Genomic DNA, 16,126 nt, shown 5'->3' on the forward strand with positions numbered 1-16,126 from the left:
TTCTGATTTTCAATGGATGTTTACAGCTGTTTCTCTTCATTTTGAGTTGTGTGCCCCATCAGCAAATGAAGATCCTGTAGGGTTTTCTCTTACGGGCTTTACTGCATTTGCGTCATCACGGTCAACTCTACTTTGAGGAGGCAGCTCTTCCCCATTCACATCTTGCGTGCCTTCCAACCTGAGGGGCTCATTTCCTGGCACTATATTTGACAGTATTTCTCTGCTATTCATAAGGTTTTCAGGGAGTAAATATTTGGAAGTAGTTTGTCACGTCTTTCTTCCTAGTCTGTCTTTGTCTGGAAGCTCATCTGAAACCTGTCCACCATGGGTGACTCTGCTGGTATTTAAAATACCGGTGGCATAGCTTTCAGAATCACAGCAACGCTCCACTCACCACAGTATGACAAACTGACAGACAAGTGGTGGAAATGGGATTATACCACAGGCATATTGTTGTTAAGTACCACAGAGTTGATTTCAACTCATTTCAACCCTGTATCGGGTTTCCAAGGAGTAGTTGGTGGGTTTGAACAGCTGACCTTGTGATTAGTAGTTCAGTGCTTTTCCTGCTGCCCCCCGAAAATAATGCATTTTGAATTCTAACCTCTAACCACAGGCAATATAGTATGGTTAGGATTTAGGACACATATTTTAGTTGGATATAATTCAATCCCTAATGACAGAGAGACAGATTTTTAGAAGGGAGGAGGATATAGTAGGTGTGCTTTCAGAAGTAAAATTAAAATATTACCCCAAGGACTCTTCTATGAAATGAAAATTTACTTCCTGATCTCTTACGTGATAGGACAATGTCTCCCAGGACATTTACTTGGCAGCTGAGCTTGTATTGGTCTGTCTGGAAAAAAGGAATTCTAATGAAAAATGGTTTAATGCGGTGCCAGCTAGGGAATAATTCAGATCCCCTCTATCTGTCAATACAAAACAAGCCACATTTAATTGTAGCCTTGAAAAGCCCTGGGGGCCTTTAAAGCACAGAGATGCATGGTCATCCTATTCTCTTTAAAACTCCTACTTTTAAACTTTCAGTTGTCAATTATGTGTATATGTGGATTACCTGAAGGTTGTTTTGAATTCTTTGGAAAGTGATGACTGCTAACTTTATGCTGGTAATATATACACATGCAAGGCCTCCAGAGAAGGAGGAACATTTCCATGTTGACAACAGAGCATTATTAGGCTTTAAATTGTAATTCTTAATGAGGTAGATTCATCCAGCAATTTTTTTTTTTTTCCTTACCAATTTTTATAGGGTAAATGTGTACTCAAACATAACCTAGCAGTTTATGCTAGATAATAGAGTTGGGAGATGTACTTTATGGGTTAACCTAATTAATTTTAAAGCTTAGAATGTATCAAGTATCATAACTTAATCTGAATCGGATTTTTTTCCCCACTATCTTATAAAAGAACAGTTTTTATCATTGTGATTCAGTATATTATCTATTTTTTTCATTGTCTTTACTGTATCACAAGTCAAAAATGTATGTTGTTGTTGTTAAGTGCCTTTATGTTGGTTGTGACTTATAGCAATCCTGTATAGTGTTTCCAAGGAGCAGCTGATGTGTTTGGACTCCTGTCATTGTGGTTTGCAGTCAGATATTGATTAGAAATATCTTTATTTTGAAATTAGCTCAAATTTTCACTAAGTCATTAATTCTCTAACCATGTTTGGTATAAATCATTGTAGGGCTTAAATGAAAACTTCTGTACTGTAGTTAAGTCAGCACCAGAATGTGGGTCCAGAATTTAACATTTTTGCTTCTCTGAGCTCAAGTCATTTCAAAAGCTTAAGGGCTAACTATTTGTCTCTGGAGTTGATGATATTCATTCAGTTTCTGAGAACTGTTCTGAGATCATTTTACAGTGCTTACCGTAAAGATTTACACCCTCGGAAACCCTGTACAGGGTCGCTGTGGGTCGGACCCGACTCGACGGCACTTAACAACAACAACAACAACAACTGCAAGGTAGGCAGTTCAAACCTAGCAACAGCCCTCAAGAAATCGATGGACTTGATGGACATACAACAATGTAGATTGTTTGGGTTTGTTGAGATTTTGTAGATATAGCCTGAGTATGACAGGACTGGGCAGTGTTTGTTGTTTTGTACATAGGGTTGCTGTGAGTTGGAAACCACTTAATGGCAAACACCTAGCAAATATATCGCAGCATAATTCAGTAATGTATTGTTTACACCAAATTAAAGGAAAGATCTTAATTTTGTTACTACTGATTCTTCAGAGGTGTGTCTAATTTTTTGTGTATTAATAAAAAAAATACTTGATTTCTGGTTTTCCTGTGTGTACCTGTGTGTCTTTGGGGCCACTATTATTCTGCCCTCAGTTTCGTATCTAAAATAGGTGATAATAGCTACTTATGCCAATTCATAGTGAGGAGGAAAAATTGGGCGTGCTTTTGTTTTGTTTTTTTTTAAAAGAACTACGCGTATGCCAGAGTCTTGGTGTGGCACTATAGGATAAATACTAGACTGTTCATCTCAAGTTCAGCAGTTCAAATCCACCAGCTGCTCCTTGGAAACCCTATACAAGGCCTCTATGAGTCAGAACTGACTTGATGACACTTAACAGCAATAATAAAAATACATATTCAAGAAGACTGTCCAATTATACTAATATATCCTTTTGCTTTACATTTCCAGTATAGTACTTATGGATTTATGGTTTTTTTTATATGCCATGGATAATACAGTTAGACTCAGATAATTGTAGCACTGAATGGTATATCAAAGGGCACTTTGTCTAAAAACCCACATGTTGAACAAGCTGAATGAAAGATGGTCTGTTTTTGTTTGCATAGTTACACTAGAGTTTTGACACTCTTGCATTCTCATTAGTAGCCATGCCTATGGATCTATTACTCCATTACCTGGAAGCATGCCCATGGATCCCTCCTTTGTTGTCTCCAAGCTGTAGCTCAAACCTCACCTCTTCTGTTTCCTGCTGCCATGACTTTTGGTATATTCGTTTACTGTAATATTCATATTGTTTTGGTTTTCTTTACTTTCTAATTGTTAAAGAAATAACAGTATAATGTAGTAAGTAATATTCTCTTTACAGCACCACTTTTCTTCTTCCCAGAGGGGTAGTCATTGATGATAATTTCGTTTATGACCTCCCATATATTCTCTATTGCAAATTGCAAACCTGTGTTTGCATATGAAGTATAGATGAGCTGGCTTCCAAAAGTTCATTAAAAATTTCAACTAAAAAATAATGGAATTTTTCCATAAGTTTTTTAATGCACCTTCATATAATTCTTACTCTTGGAAAATTAATTTGAACAAATTATCCTATATATATTATTAAAAGCTTGTCTTGATAGTGAATAGGTTATCCTGGATGTTGTATAATTATCAGCAGGTATAGCTGGTGTCCATAAAGTCTGGAAATACAGGCAAAGTAATCTCCATAATGCTGTGAAGACCATTTTTAAGTTTGTAAAAAAATTCCTGCTTATAGACTTTATGGACAACTGTATACCTACTATATTAATAGATATTTAAATTATCAATGACTGCAAGGTAGTTTTATAATTTATTGAACCAGTAAGTCTTCTTTTAATAAGAAGTTAGACTATTTCTGTACTTTTTCTATGTTGTATTCAAAGGAAAAGATTCGTGTTTATATATATTTTTATATTCTTGAAAAAAGAGCTTCTCTTAGAATTTTGAGCCTAAAGATATATACCGTTTATATGCTCATCAGCTCCTTCAAGTCTTCTATTTTTGTGCTTGCATCAAAATATTTCTGTAATTTTTAAAATATGTTTACATATATAGTCAGACAATCTTCTTTTATAGTTTTACTTAAAAGTTTGGTACATTCATTCTTTCTGTATATTTTAGTGTAATTTTTCCATTCTCCTACAACTTTATCAGAAAGTGTTATTACAATAAATTTTATATATTGAGGAAAAATGGACAGCTTTATATAATATTAAACCTATGATTTGGGGGACATAGGATTTGTTTTTACTCATTCAAATCTATTTTAGGGAATTCGATGATTGCATAAGTATAAGCACTGGACTGAGAACCATATGTTCAACAGTTCTAGTCCACCAGCTGCTCTGCAGGAGGAAGATGTGGCTTTCTGCTCCCGCAAAGGTTTAAAGCCTTAGAAAATCTATGCAGAGTCACTATGAGTTGATACTGACTAGACACCGTGTAATAATAACAAATCTATTTTTTTAATTGTATATTTTTAATATTAAATTTGCTTTTTCATATTTTATATTATTGTTACTACTATGAATTGCTATTCTTGTTCTGTTATTTCCATTTAATGGAAAGGAAAAGTATGCTTTTTTTTTTAAACTTATAATGTATCTAGTTTCTTTAGTGAAGTCTCACTAATACTAATAGCTGTAGAGTCTTGGTGTAGTGCTATAGGATAAGCACTGGCCCTACAGGCTGGTTCAAACTGCAAGGCTAGTGGTTTAAACTCAACCAGCTGCTCCTTGGAAGCCCTAAACAGGGTTGCTGTAAGTTGACAGTACTTTAGAACAACCACAACAATACCTCTTACAGGAATTCTTAAAATATCTAAGCCCAGGATTTTGACATCTGAAAACCACAATTATATCTTTTTTTCCCAATTTTCTATTTATTTATTTTGCTTTCTTCCATTGAATTTTCTAGAACCTGCAAGATACATGCAAGTTCCTGGTTATGAACCTGTGACTTACTTAAAAACTCCTATTTGTCCTTTAATGTTTTGTAACTTTGCCCTTTCTTTGAAAAGATTGTACCAGCCCCTACTCAAAATAAATTCTTTATCACAATCATCTTCACTTGCTGTATGTGCAGCTTTTCGGGTCTTTTTAATACTAGCATAAGGCTAAGGAACAACCTTGTGCTCCTGTTCTGACTCACCTTCAAATTTCACTTAAGATACCGACTTAAGATACTGTTACGAATGGGTCTCATTCCTAATCTGGAGACTGCTATAATGAAAAAAGAATAATCACAAAAATGGCCATCTTTGTCTTATTACTCATTATTGTAGGAATGTTTTAATGTATGTTTTCTCCTTGTTTCAAACATTCATATATATATATATATATTTAGGAATTTCCCATTTGTGTGTGTGTGTGTGAGTGCATGCATGTGCTTATGTATGTTTACATCAATAATGACTTTTACATAGTATATCATGTAGTCTCAACTTTAATTTGTTAAACTACTGAAGTATGCTGATAATATAAATACTACTCATTCTTTCGATGAGTTTATGGATTCAATTTCATGATGTTTATTTTAAGATTTATTTTTTTCCAAGCCATATTTATTATTGCTGTTTGGTTCCAAAGGAGGAGGTAGATTCCGTTTTTATAGAATTTAAAGAAGAGGTGGCTTTTGAGATGGACTTTGAAAGAAGCATAGAATTTTCACAGCCAGCTCTGAGCTTATATTCCAATGGGAGATAGCAGCGTTAGGGAAGGCAGCGAGAATGAAGAATAGAGGTAGAATAGAGCATATTTCAGCTTGACAGGAGTATGGAGTTAATGTATCTGTTGAGGCCAGTGTAGAATCCGTGTCTGTAAATGCCACTATTAGCTACTCTTAATTTCATAAGAAAAGGTCAGTCAGTGAAGGATTTGGGCCCAGCTTTTGCATTCTGAAATTTGAGAATAACCTCATTCTTCACCTCATTCTTGAGAAAAATAACAATCACACTATCTAGATAAAATTTCATAGCTCTTGGGAAATTTTTACTGAGTTGTTTGAAATGCAAGCCTGATTGTTTGTTCTGTGTTTTATTCATATGCTTATGTCCTTCATGCATGAAGGAACTTTATATTTTTCAAATTCTGACTGCATAATAAAACATAGGCTTTAGAGTTACTATTGAAGTTAACTCATTTTCATACAAATGAACTAAAACATAGTTTGAGTATAGAATACCAAGTGAACAACAAATCAGATAGGATGAGTGACTTAAAGAGAGGAGAGTTGTCTTCTGAATTTCCCCATTTCAGGGAAATTTAATAACATTGTAGCCCTTCTGATTTCATGTGCTATGTCTTTTCTCTAATTGGAAAAACACAACAGGTGATCTATTCAGCAGCATTTCTGAGTCATGCCCCAGGAATAGAGGCGAGCCACGAATTACTTATACTTGCATAGAGGAAGGATACCTGTCATTAAATGTTCTGATCAATTTTCAGTTATGTAATACTTTTACATTTGAGAAAAAACATGTAGTTCTACCTATTGGATGTCATAAATCTCAGAAATGGAACTAGAAATTCAGATGTTTTAAAAGAACAAATTAGAAGAGCTCTGCTAGGAAGTCACTCAGTTTCCCTCACTACTGACATTGATATGTTTGTGTGAGAATCAACTAGTTAATCAAAATCTTATCCTTAACTTTTCTGTGAAAGAACTTGTACTTAGTGGTGAAATTATCTGTCAGTATTTGTCGACTGATTAAAAAAAATAATAATTCATTGTGTCCATGTGAAAAATCAATGTATTATATATAATATTAATTAAGGGAAAATAGGTTATTGTGAAGTGGTCATTGTCCTCATGAAGTTTATAATATATGTACAATTCTCTTACTCACTATCTGACTATCTGATGTTTTGTATTTATAACCATTGTAAAAATTGTTTTACCCATGAGTGACCTGTGTCTGCTAGTAATGGATGCCGTAGTGTGAGGTAAGCATAGCACTAGCTGTGGTTTCTGTTTGTTAGCTTGGATGGGCCATGATTCTCAGTGATTTAGCAGTTATGTTGTGATATATTCCTCCATATTGTGATCTGTTATACACAGAGTAACTACCAAAAGGAAATGGTTAGTCGTTGATGTTCCACCATTTCAAGAGGTAACAAATGATCAAGAGCCAATGATAGTGAAGGAAGAAGTCAGGTACGTTGAAGGAATTGGCAAAGAACAAGGCACCAGGAATAGATGGAATAAAAATTGAAATCTTTCAAGAAAGTGAGGCGATACTGGAGGCACTGACTCATCTCTGCCCAGAAATTTGGAAGACAACTATCTGGCCGACTGATTGGAAGAGATACATATTTGTGCCCATTCCAAAGAGGGGTGACCCAATGGAATGCAGAAATCATCGGACAATCTCTTTGATAACCCATGTGAATCAAGTTTTACTAAAGACAATACAGAAACGGCTACAAGCATTCATTGATAGAGAACTTCCAGAGGTTCAAGCGGATTCTGAAGAGGCTGTGGAATGAGGGATATCATTGCTGGTGTTTGATGGATCTTGGCTGAAAGCAGAGAATACCAGAAAGATGTTTACCTGTGCTTTATTGACTATACAAAGGCTTTCAATTATGTGGATCATGACATGCTGTGGACAACATTGCGAAGTATGAGTATTCCTGAACTCTTAATTGTGGTCATGAGGAACCTGTACATAGACCAAGAAGCAGTTGTTTAAGCAGAACATGGCAATACTGAATGATTTAAAATTAGGAAAGGTGTGTGACGGAGTTGTATTCTTTCACCATATTTATTCAGCCTGTATGCTGAGCAAATAATCCAAGAAGCTGGGTTATATGAAGACAAACGTGGCATCAGAATAGGAGGTTGACTTATTAATAACCAGCGATATGCAGATGATACAACCTTGCTTGCTGAATGTGAAGAGGACTTAAAATACTTACTGATGAAGATCGAAGACCACAACCTTTGGTATTGATTGCATCTCATTGTAAAGAAAACAGAAATCATCACCACTGGATCAATAAACAACATTCTATCAACAGAGAAAAGATTGAAATTGTCAAAGACTTCATTTTTCTCGGAACAACCATCAACACTCATGGAAGCATCAGCCAAGAAATCAAACGACATATTGCATTAGGCAAATCTGGTGCACAAGACCTTTTTAAAATCTTGAAGAACAATGATGTCAGCTGGAGGACTAAGGTACTCCTGACCCAAGCCATGATATTTTCAGTAACCTCATATGTATGCAAAAGTTGGACAGTGAATAAGAAAGATTGTAGAAGAATTGGTGCATTTGAGTTATGGTGTTGGAGGAGAATATTGAAAGTTCCATGGGCTGGTAAAAGAACAAATATGTGTTAAATGAAGTGCAGCCAGAGTGCTCCTTGGAGGCCAGAGTGGCCGAACTTCATCTCTCATACTTTGGACATATTGTCAGGAGGGACCAGTCACTGGGAAGGGATATCATGTTTGGTAAAGTCGAGGGTCAGAGAAAAAGAGGAAGACCCCAATGAGATGGATTGGCAGTATGGCAACATCAGTGGTCTCAAGAGTGGCAACAGTTACAAGGTTAGCCCAGGACTGGGCAGTGTTTCATTCTGTTGTGCATAAGGTCACTATGAGTCAGTACTGACTTGATGACACCTAGCAACATGTTCTTCATTTCACATAACACTAATTTTGTGTAACGACCTAGTCTTTGTAACCTAACCATGTTGATACATGAGAAGTAGGGGTATTGTGGAAATGACAAAGAACAAGGTGACAAGTGGTGTAGTTATTACTAGTAGAAAAGGAAAAGGTTGGTATGAAATATAAATATTTATAGGGATTTAACATGATAAATATGGAGTCCTGGTGTAGCATTGTGGATTAATGCACTGGATCACAAGGTTGAATTGAACCACTAGGTTCAAATTCACCAGCTGCTCCTTGAAAACCCTATACAGAGTTCCTGTGAGTCGGAATCGACTTGATGGCACTTAACAGCAACAATAGTATGTGCTTAATGAGGAGACTAAAGTTTTACTTTATAATATCACCGTTCTCTGATTATGAGTTTTTGAGAAGTAAATTAAATGAGCAGGATTTGGAGAGCATTGAGTAAAAACTTCCAGAGTAATGCAGGAAACATTTTCATTCTATACATTTTCTCAAATTCTCTAAAATCTGAGTTTTTAGAAAAAAAATTAATAACACTCAAAAAAATCCTACATGGAATAAGTATGAAACAGGAATTTTTGAAAATGTGGTAATTTTAGGGTATCTTGTATAATCAGTGTCTTATTGGTTGCTGAGGGGAAAGATCCTTCCTTCCATTTCTTAATTTCACATGAACCAGCTGGATTGTACGTTTGTTTGTTTTTCACTTTTCCTTTGCTCCCTGCATATCACTACTACTGTAAACAAGTTACTGGACTCTTATTCTGTACCAGGCACTCTTCTATGACTTTCTACTGTTAGCTGAAATAAACCTCAGAACTTTTCGCTAAAATATGTATTATTATGCCTGTTTTACAAGGAGCTCTGGTAGTGTGGTGGTTACAAATCGGGCTGCAAACCGCAATGCCAGCAGTTCGAAACTACCAGGTGTTCCGTGGAAGAAAGATGAGGCTTTCTGCTCCCCTAAAGATTTACAGCCTTGGAAACCCAGTACAGGGTCGCTGTGAGTCAGAACCGACTCCACGGCACATAACGAACCAACCATGCCTGTTTTACAGATGAGAATGCTGCAAAGTACTAAGAGGTTAAGTAACCTATTAACCTATCTAAGGTTTCACCTACTTGCCAACGATCAGTAAACTTCCAAAGATTAGTAGTTAAATCTTTAGGCATAGTTTGTCTATGATTTGATTTCATTTGTTTTTCTAATAGTGGTTTATTTTTGTTGTTATTGTTTTCCAGGACTTGTTGATGTACCTATTACAGTTGGTCCAGGCTCTCAAATATGAAAATTTTGATGACATAAAGAATGGATCAGAGTCTTCCACTAAGGATAGTCAGATTTCCACATCAGAGAGTATGTCAAATTCTGGGATAAATTCTGCAGAAATTGATAGGTATGGATTACCAGGGAAACCTTTATGTTTTCAAATCTAATAGTTTTCTCTCTTTTCAAATGATTTTTTCTCCTTTTTCTAACGATATACAAAGCCCTAATACTACTGTTTTGAGATATTATCAGTAAATATGGCAAGTGACTCCCAGAGTACAAATTTTTTTTATTGGTGTATTGCAAATGTTAGTGTTGGAATGCCTGAGTTAGATATTGTTATTATGTGCCGAGAGTTTAGATAATTCTAATTCTGCCACTTACTTGCTGTGTAAGCCTGTGGCAGTTGTGTGTTATGTCTGGTTAGTACCTACACTTTCATGTAAAAATGGAATAACAGTGATAACTGTTTTTTAAGGGTTATGTGAACATTGAATGATTCAATATACAAACCATGTAGAGAAGTGTTCACTGAGTGTTAGCTATTAGTTAGCTATTGCTTCTAAATTGAAAGAAGGGGCATGCTAGTGAGCTAGAATATTGTAATGGAAAGTTGCATTTTTTTATTGGCCTTTTACCACTTTAGTAGTTAAGATTAAGGGGAAAAAAAACTTTGAAATTAAATGAACCAACTTGGTATCAGACAGTAATTAACTCTCACAAGAATCCCTTGAGATAGATATAGATGCTCATGTCCCCATTTAAAAATGAACGACTGAGACTTCCGGCAAGATAGTGGACTAGGTAGACATACTACTTGGACCCTCTAAACCCATGACAGGAGAGACAAAATAAAACGATCCAGTTGAAAATTTTAGCACCCTGAACTTCAGAAGAAAGGTCAGATAGATGATGGAATGCTTGCTGGGTGGAGTGGCTGAGCAGGGACCACGAGAGAGGGAGACTAATTGGTGAATGACTGACAAGACACAGCTCGACCATCTTGTGAGCAGCTTTGGCAGCAGAGGGAGGCTTGGCAGAGTGAAGTTTCAGAAAAGGATGACAGAACAGGTGCTCTTTCTACTTTTTCCTAATGTTCCCACACTAGAAGTGTGGCCAGCTCCCACCCTCATCCACTGCCAGCACAGACCCTGCTCCATGGGAGTTCAGAGCGACGTGATTGGGAAACCATGCCAGAATGATGTGGGGACTGGCTGCGCAGTGCCACTTTGGTGTTTGGATTTGGGTGGACTCAGCTCCAGAGCTGCAAAACCCACAGAGCACAAGACCAGCATTTCACCAGTTGCCTTGCCTCCCCAACTACCCTGTAGTCCTAATAGACACTGAAACCAGCTCCATCAAGGACCCCACAAACTGCTTTTGGATTGAGTTCCCTGAACATAAATAACACCAAGGCCAGTAGGAACTCCCAACTAGAGCCAAGAATTCTACTGTCACATCTGTTCCACAACCACCTGGTGAGATCCCTGAATAGCAGGATTTCCCAACAACTGCACTGTTTATTTTTTACAAATGTAACAATTTCATAGTGCCCCGGAGACAGCAGACAACTTTAGCTCACATGAAGACAAGAGAGAATGGTTTAAATAAATGACCAAGATGCAAGCTAGAAAAATATTTCTGATAAAGAAAAAGTAATAGAATTAACAGAAGAAGAATTCAAAAGAATGATACTTAGGTACCTTCAAAGGAGCACGAAAATAAAGAGAACACAATAAAAACTCTAGAAAAATTCAGGAAAACACATGAACAAACAAAGAAAATAAGTGCAAATTTTGAAACAATGCAAAACCTCCAATTAGAAATCCGAAGATTAATATTGAGGTCTCAGAAATAGATAATTCATTTAAAGGGCAAAGGAGTATATTTGAAGCAATGGGAGCCCAAATTAGTTAGCTTGAGCAAAGTCTTATCAATATTAATATGCTAGAAAAACAATCAGTAAAAAGAATGAGAAAATCCAAAGAAAGCCTAAGAGTTATGTGGAATACCATGAAGAGGAACAATTTTTGAGTAATAGAAATTCTAGAACAGAAAGAGTCAAGCACGGAGTAAATTGTCTAAGAGTTGTTAGAAGAAAACTTCCCTAACATCATGAAAGGCAAGAAGATGAGTATGTAAAAAGCTGAACAAACTCCAAACATCATAAATCCCAAAAGAAAATCACCAAGACATAACATAATTCAACTTTTCAAAATCAGAGACAAGGAAAGAATCCTGAGAAGTAGCTCATGAAAAACATAAAGCTACTTACAAAAGAAAACCAATAAGACAAAGCATTGATTTTTCAGCAGAAACCATGCAGGTAAAAAGGCAATGGAATGACATATATTAAACTCTGAAAGAATGATTGCCAACCAAGAATCATATGCACAGCAAAGCTGTCCCTCAAATACAACAGCAAAATTAGGAGATTTCCTGTTAAACAGAAATGAAGTAAATTTGTAATGACCAGAATAACTTCACAAAGAATGTTAAAGGGGGGAGTTCCATGGACGAAGAACCAGCAGCAGCAGAAAACAGCCTGGGATTACCATATATGACGTCATCCAGAGTTCAATCCAAATATAGAAGTATTTAAATTAAAGCAGACCCACCAGACTAAAAATAAGGAACCCCAGGGAGATCAAAGTATAGTGACGTCAACTACAAAGTAAAGAGTGGAAATAGTGTAGATATAAAACTTCTAAATGTCAAGGCAGTTAAGTAGATTTTAAGAAAAAAACACTGTTTAGCAGGGGTAAAAATATGAAAACATCAAAGAAAGTTAATATACCTTATCAAAATTAAGAGGGAAATCAGATTTGTAAACATTAACACAACAGAAATGCAAATGACAGGAACACCCACAAACAAAATGAATTCAGTGTAGAAAATTATATGGAAGAAAGAATCCAGCAGCTCCTCAAAAACCACAGAAAAATAACAACAATCAAGTCATACCTATTCATAGTTACACTGAATGCATTAAATATATCAGTCAAAAGACTTAAAAAGCAGAGTAGATTAAAAACAAAACTAAATAGGATTCTTCGGCGTGCTGCATATTAAAAAGGTGGACACAGCCTAAATGCCCACAGCAGAACTTTGTTACATACAAACAATGGTATGCTATAAAATGTTGAAGATTAATGATGAATGTGAAAAACCTCACAACATGGTTGAACCTGGAGAACATTATGCTGAGTGAAATTAGTCACAAAAGAACAAACATTGTATGGGACCATTGTTGTAAAAATTTTAAAGAAAACCCAGGTTTCCTTGATAAAAGAAACAATCAAGGATGGTTAGGGGTAGGGAAGAAAAAAAATATTCATGGGCTAGAGGATAGACACGTGTTAACGTGGGCTACAGGGCAGGCAGTATTTACAAGAGGGAGATGAAGGTAGTGGGAGACATATGGAAGAATGCAATAGTTAAAAGTGAATCGAGATTAATGTTTGGTACAAGGAGGGGATTGAAACCATGTAGCATAGCAAAATGTATGGTTGGTTGAATGTAAAACTGATTGCTCTGCAAATCTTCACTCAAGTCATAATAAAAAGTTTAAAAACAAAACAAAAAACTGAGGAGCTTGGGTAAAAAAATTGGCCCAAATCATATTTTTCTATTTTTAAAGGATGGGAATCCTCATGTTTTCTCCCACTGTGTTGTTGTTATGTGCCGTGGAGTCAGTTCCGACTCTTAGTGACCCCGTACAGGGTTTCCGAGGCTGTAAATCTTTACGGGAGCAGAATGCCTCATCTTTCTCCCCTGGAACAGCTGGTAGTTTCTAACTGCTGACCCTGAGGTCAGCAGCCCAATTCATAACCACTATGCTACCAGAATTCCTTTTTTTTTTTCTCACTACATATTAATAAATCAAGCCTTACCCATTCCCATCAAATTGATTTTGGCTCATAGCAACCCTATAGACCAGAGTAGAATTCCCCCATAGGATTTCCAAGGTTGTAAACCTTCACAGAATCTGACTGCCACATTGTTCCCCCATAGAGTGACCCATGGGTTCAGACAACTGACCAGATGGTTAACAACCATGTGTTTAACCATTGTGACACCAGTGGACCTCTTTCTACGGCACATTGGAGGCCTTCATTCTCTGTTGTTTGTGTTGTTAGGTGCTGTTGAATTGTTCTGATATATCACAACCTTATGTACAAAAGAACAAAGTGCTGCCCGGACCTGTACCCTACTCATAGTCAGTGCTGTGTGGTACCATTATCCCAGCCACTGTGTCAGTCTGTTTCATTGAGGATCTTCCTCCTCTTCACTGAGGCTCCACTTTACCAAACATGGTGTCCTTTCCAGGCACTGATTTCTCCTGATAATTTGTCCAAAGTACATGTAACAAAGTCTTCACTTAGCTTCTAAGGAACTTTCATTTTCTAGTCCTACTTGTTTACCTTCTTTCTCATTTATATCACCTAGAAAGTTTCTAAATAAAAGTCCATTTTTGGACTTATGACCAGATGGAAATGTGACACATTATTTTCCATTTTGATAGTATGTTGGTTACTAATGATATTTTGTGGCACTATGGGATAAAGCACTAGACCACAAGATTAGTTTGAACTACAAGATCGGTGGTTCAAACTCACCAGCTGCTTTTTGGAAATCTTATACAGTGTTGCTATGAGTTGGAACCAAGTTCATGGTACTTAACAACAATGACAGTGCTATTTTGGCAATAGTTTTATGGCCAGATATGTTTGAAAAATTCTGGTTTAAAGTTAAATAGGTTTTGTATAATTTTTTTTTTTGTGTGTGTGTGTGTGTGTACACCTGCCCATAAATTTTCAAAAGAGTATTTATTACTCATCTTCTTGCACCATAGAACACTCTTTTTCTGAAATGTTAATGTTATTTTAGAGCTATTTAGAACACAGTGTAGAAAGTGATGTTTAACTAGACACAGTTGAGTTGAATGTATGTATACTCTTATATAGACAAAATATTATACATATATCAATGATATCTCCTATTACATTTTCAGCTCCCAAATTATAACCAGTCCTCTTCCTCCAGTGTCTTCCCCTCCTCCTGCATCTAAAACAAAAGAGGGTTCAGATGGTGAAAATCTGGAAGTAAGTACAAAGATTTTCTAGCTCCTTATAGGAGAGATCCGACCACATAAACATTTTATGTTGGCCTGTAAAACAGTGAGTTTGATTAATAAACTAAATATTATAACTTTATTAAATAACATGATTTATGATGCATGTTTATGATTTTTTTCCCCCTCAGCATTAAAGTGCCAGATAATCCTCAATTCAAGGCATTTTATTGGTGTTTTGGGCATATAAATGGATTTGTACACAATGTGAAAATAAACCAAGCTTAAATATTTTATTAAGGAAACTCTAAGAATATTTATTGTTAATGTATTTGTGAACATTACTATAATTTTTGTTGGGTTGTGATTACATTGTAGAAATTTATGATTTGTTTCTTGGGATAATACACTAAGCTGCTGTGTTTAACTTGTACATAAAATTAAATTGCATTTTTCAAATAAGTAGACCCATTTTTAAGGCAAAACTGGTTTCAATATATTGTTACTGTGAGAATCATTAAGGTGGATTTGAAAGTGCATTGCAGAAGCTGGTTTCAGTATGTATTGTTGTGTTTTTCTCTGAGACTTCTAATTTGAGAAGGATCTTACACATTCTTGATGTTGAAAATGAATAAGAAGTAATTTAATATTAGAATTTTAGTAGATTTTAGGAGTTAATGATTGAATTAGTCTTATATGACTAACTCATGATATGATGGTGGTGGTGGAAATTGTGTGCCACTGAGTCAGTTCCGATTCATACTGACCCTTGCATAGGGTTTCTGAGAATACTAGAAAGCCTCATTTTCCTCCCACGGACTGGCTGGTGGATTCGAACTGCTGATGTTAGGGTTAGTAGCCCAACTCATAATCTGCTACGGTACAAGGGCTCCTTCATGATATGATAGGAAATATTAATTGAAAAGTGTGTCATTTAAATCATAGATCATAGAATTTAGGTGAGTCCTTTAAGAAAGCACTCAGTTACAGTCTAATTTTTCCCCCTTCAAAAATAATACATTGATTAATTGCTTTAATTATTCATTTATTTACATGATACATGTATATATAAATGTTTTATTGATTATGTGATAGTTTACATGGGAGAACATTCGCTTTGCATTCATCCTGTCATATATTGTTTCATTGCCATGGTTACAATCCCCTCCATTCATCATCAACCAACCAAAGGGTATACCCTACAAGCTTGCCCATCCGTCATCACCACACAGCCCCTCTCCCTCTCTGGGTTTAGAGTCCCCAGCCGCTCCATCTCTCCATCTTTGGGGTTACTGTTTCTCTGGGTAGGGTCCTGTTCTCCGCTCTTCTCCATTGATGGTCCCAGGGACCTCCGTTCCTGGACTGCAAAGTC

The 16,126-nt window shown here is 36.1% G+C and overlaps 1 protein-coding gene across 1 annotated transcript in view; it reads left to right on the forward strand.

Moving 5' to 3' along the window:
* PIK3C3 (phosphatidylinositol 3-kinase, catalytic subunit type 3) overlaps nt 1-16,126 on the forward strand; it is a 186,512-nt gene that overhangs the window by 84,158 nt on the left and 86,228 nt on the right. Inside the window, exons 11-12 of the mRNA XM_006835138.1 lie at nt 9,653-9,807; nt 14,695-14,785. Coding sequence (XP_006835201.1) covers nt 9,653-9,807; nt 14,695-14,785 — 246 coding nt within the window. The remainder of the gene's footprint in view (nt 1-9,652; nt 9,808-14,694; nt 14,786-16,126) is intronic.

Source organism: Chrysochloris asiatica, unplaced genomic scaffold (genome assembly GCF_000296735.1).
Source record: "Chrysochloris asiatica unplaced genomic scaffold, ChrAsi1.0 scaffold00015, whole genome shotgun sequence".
Classification (NCBI taxonomy): Eukaryota; Metazoa; Chordata; class Mammalia; order Afrosoricida; family Chrysochloridae; genus Chrysochloris; species Chrysochloris asiatica.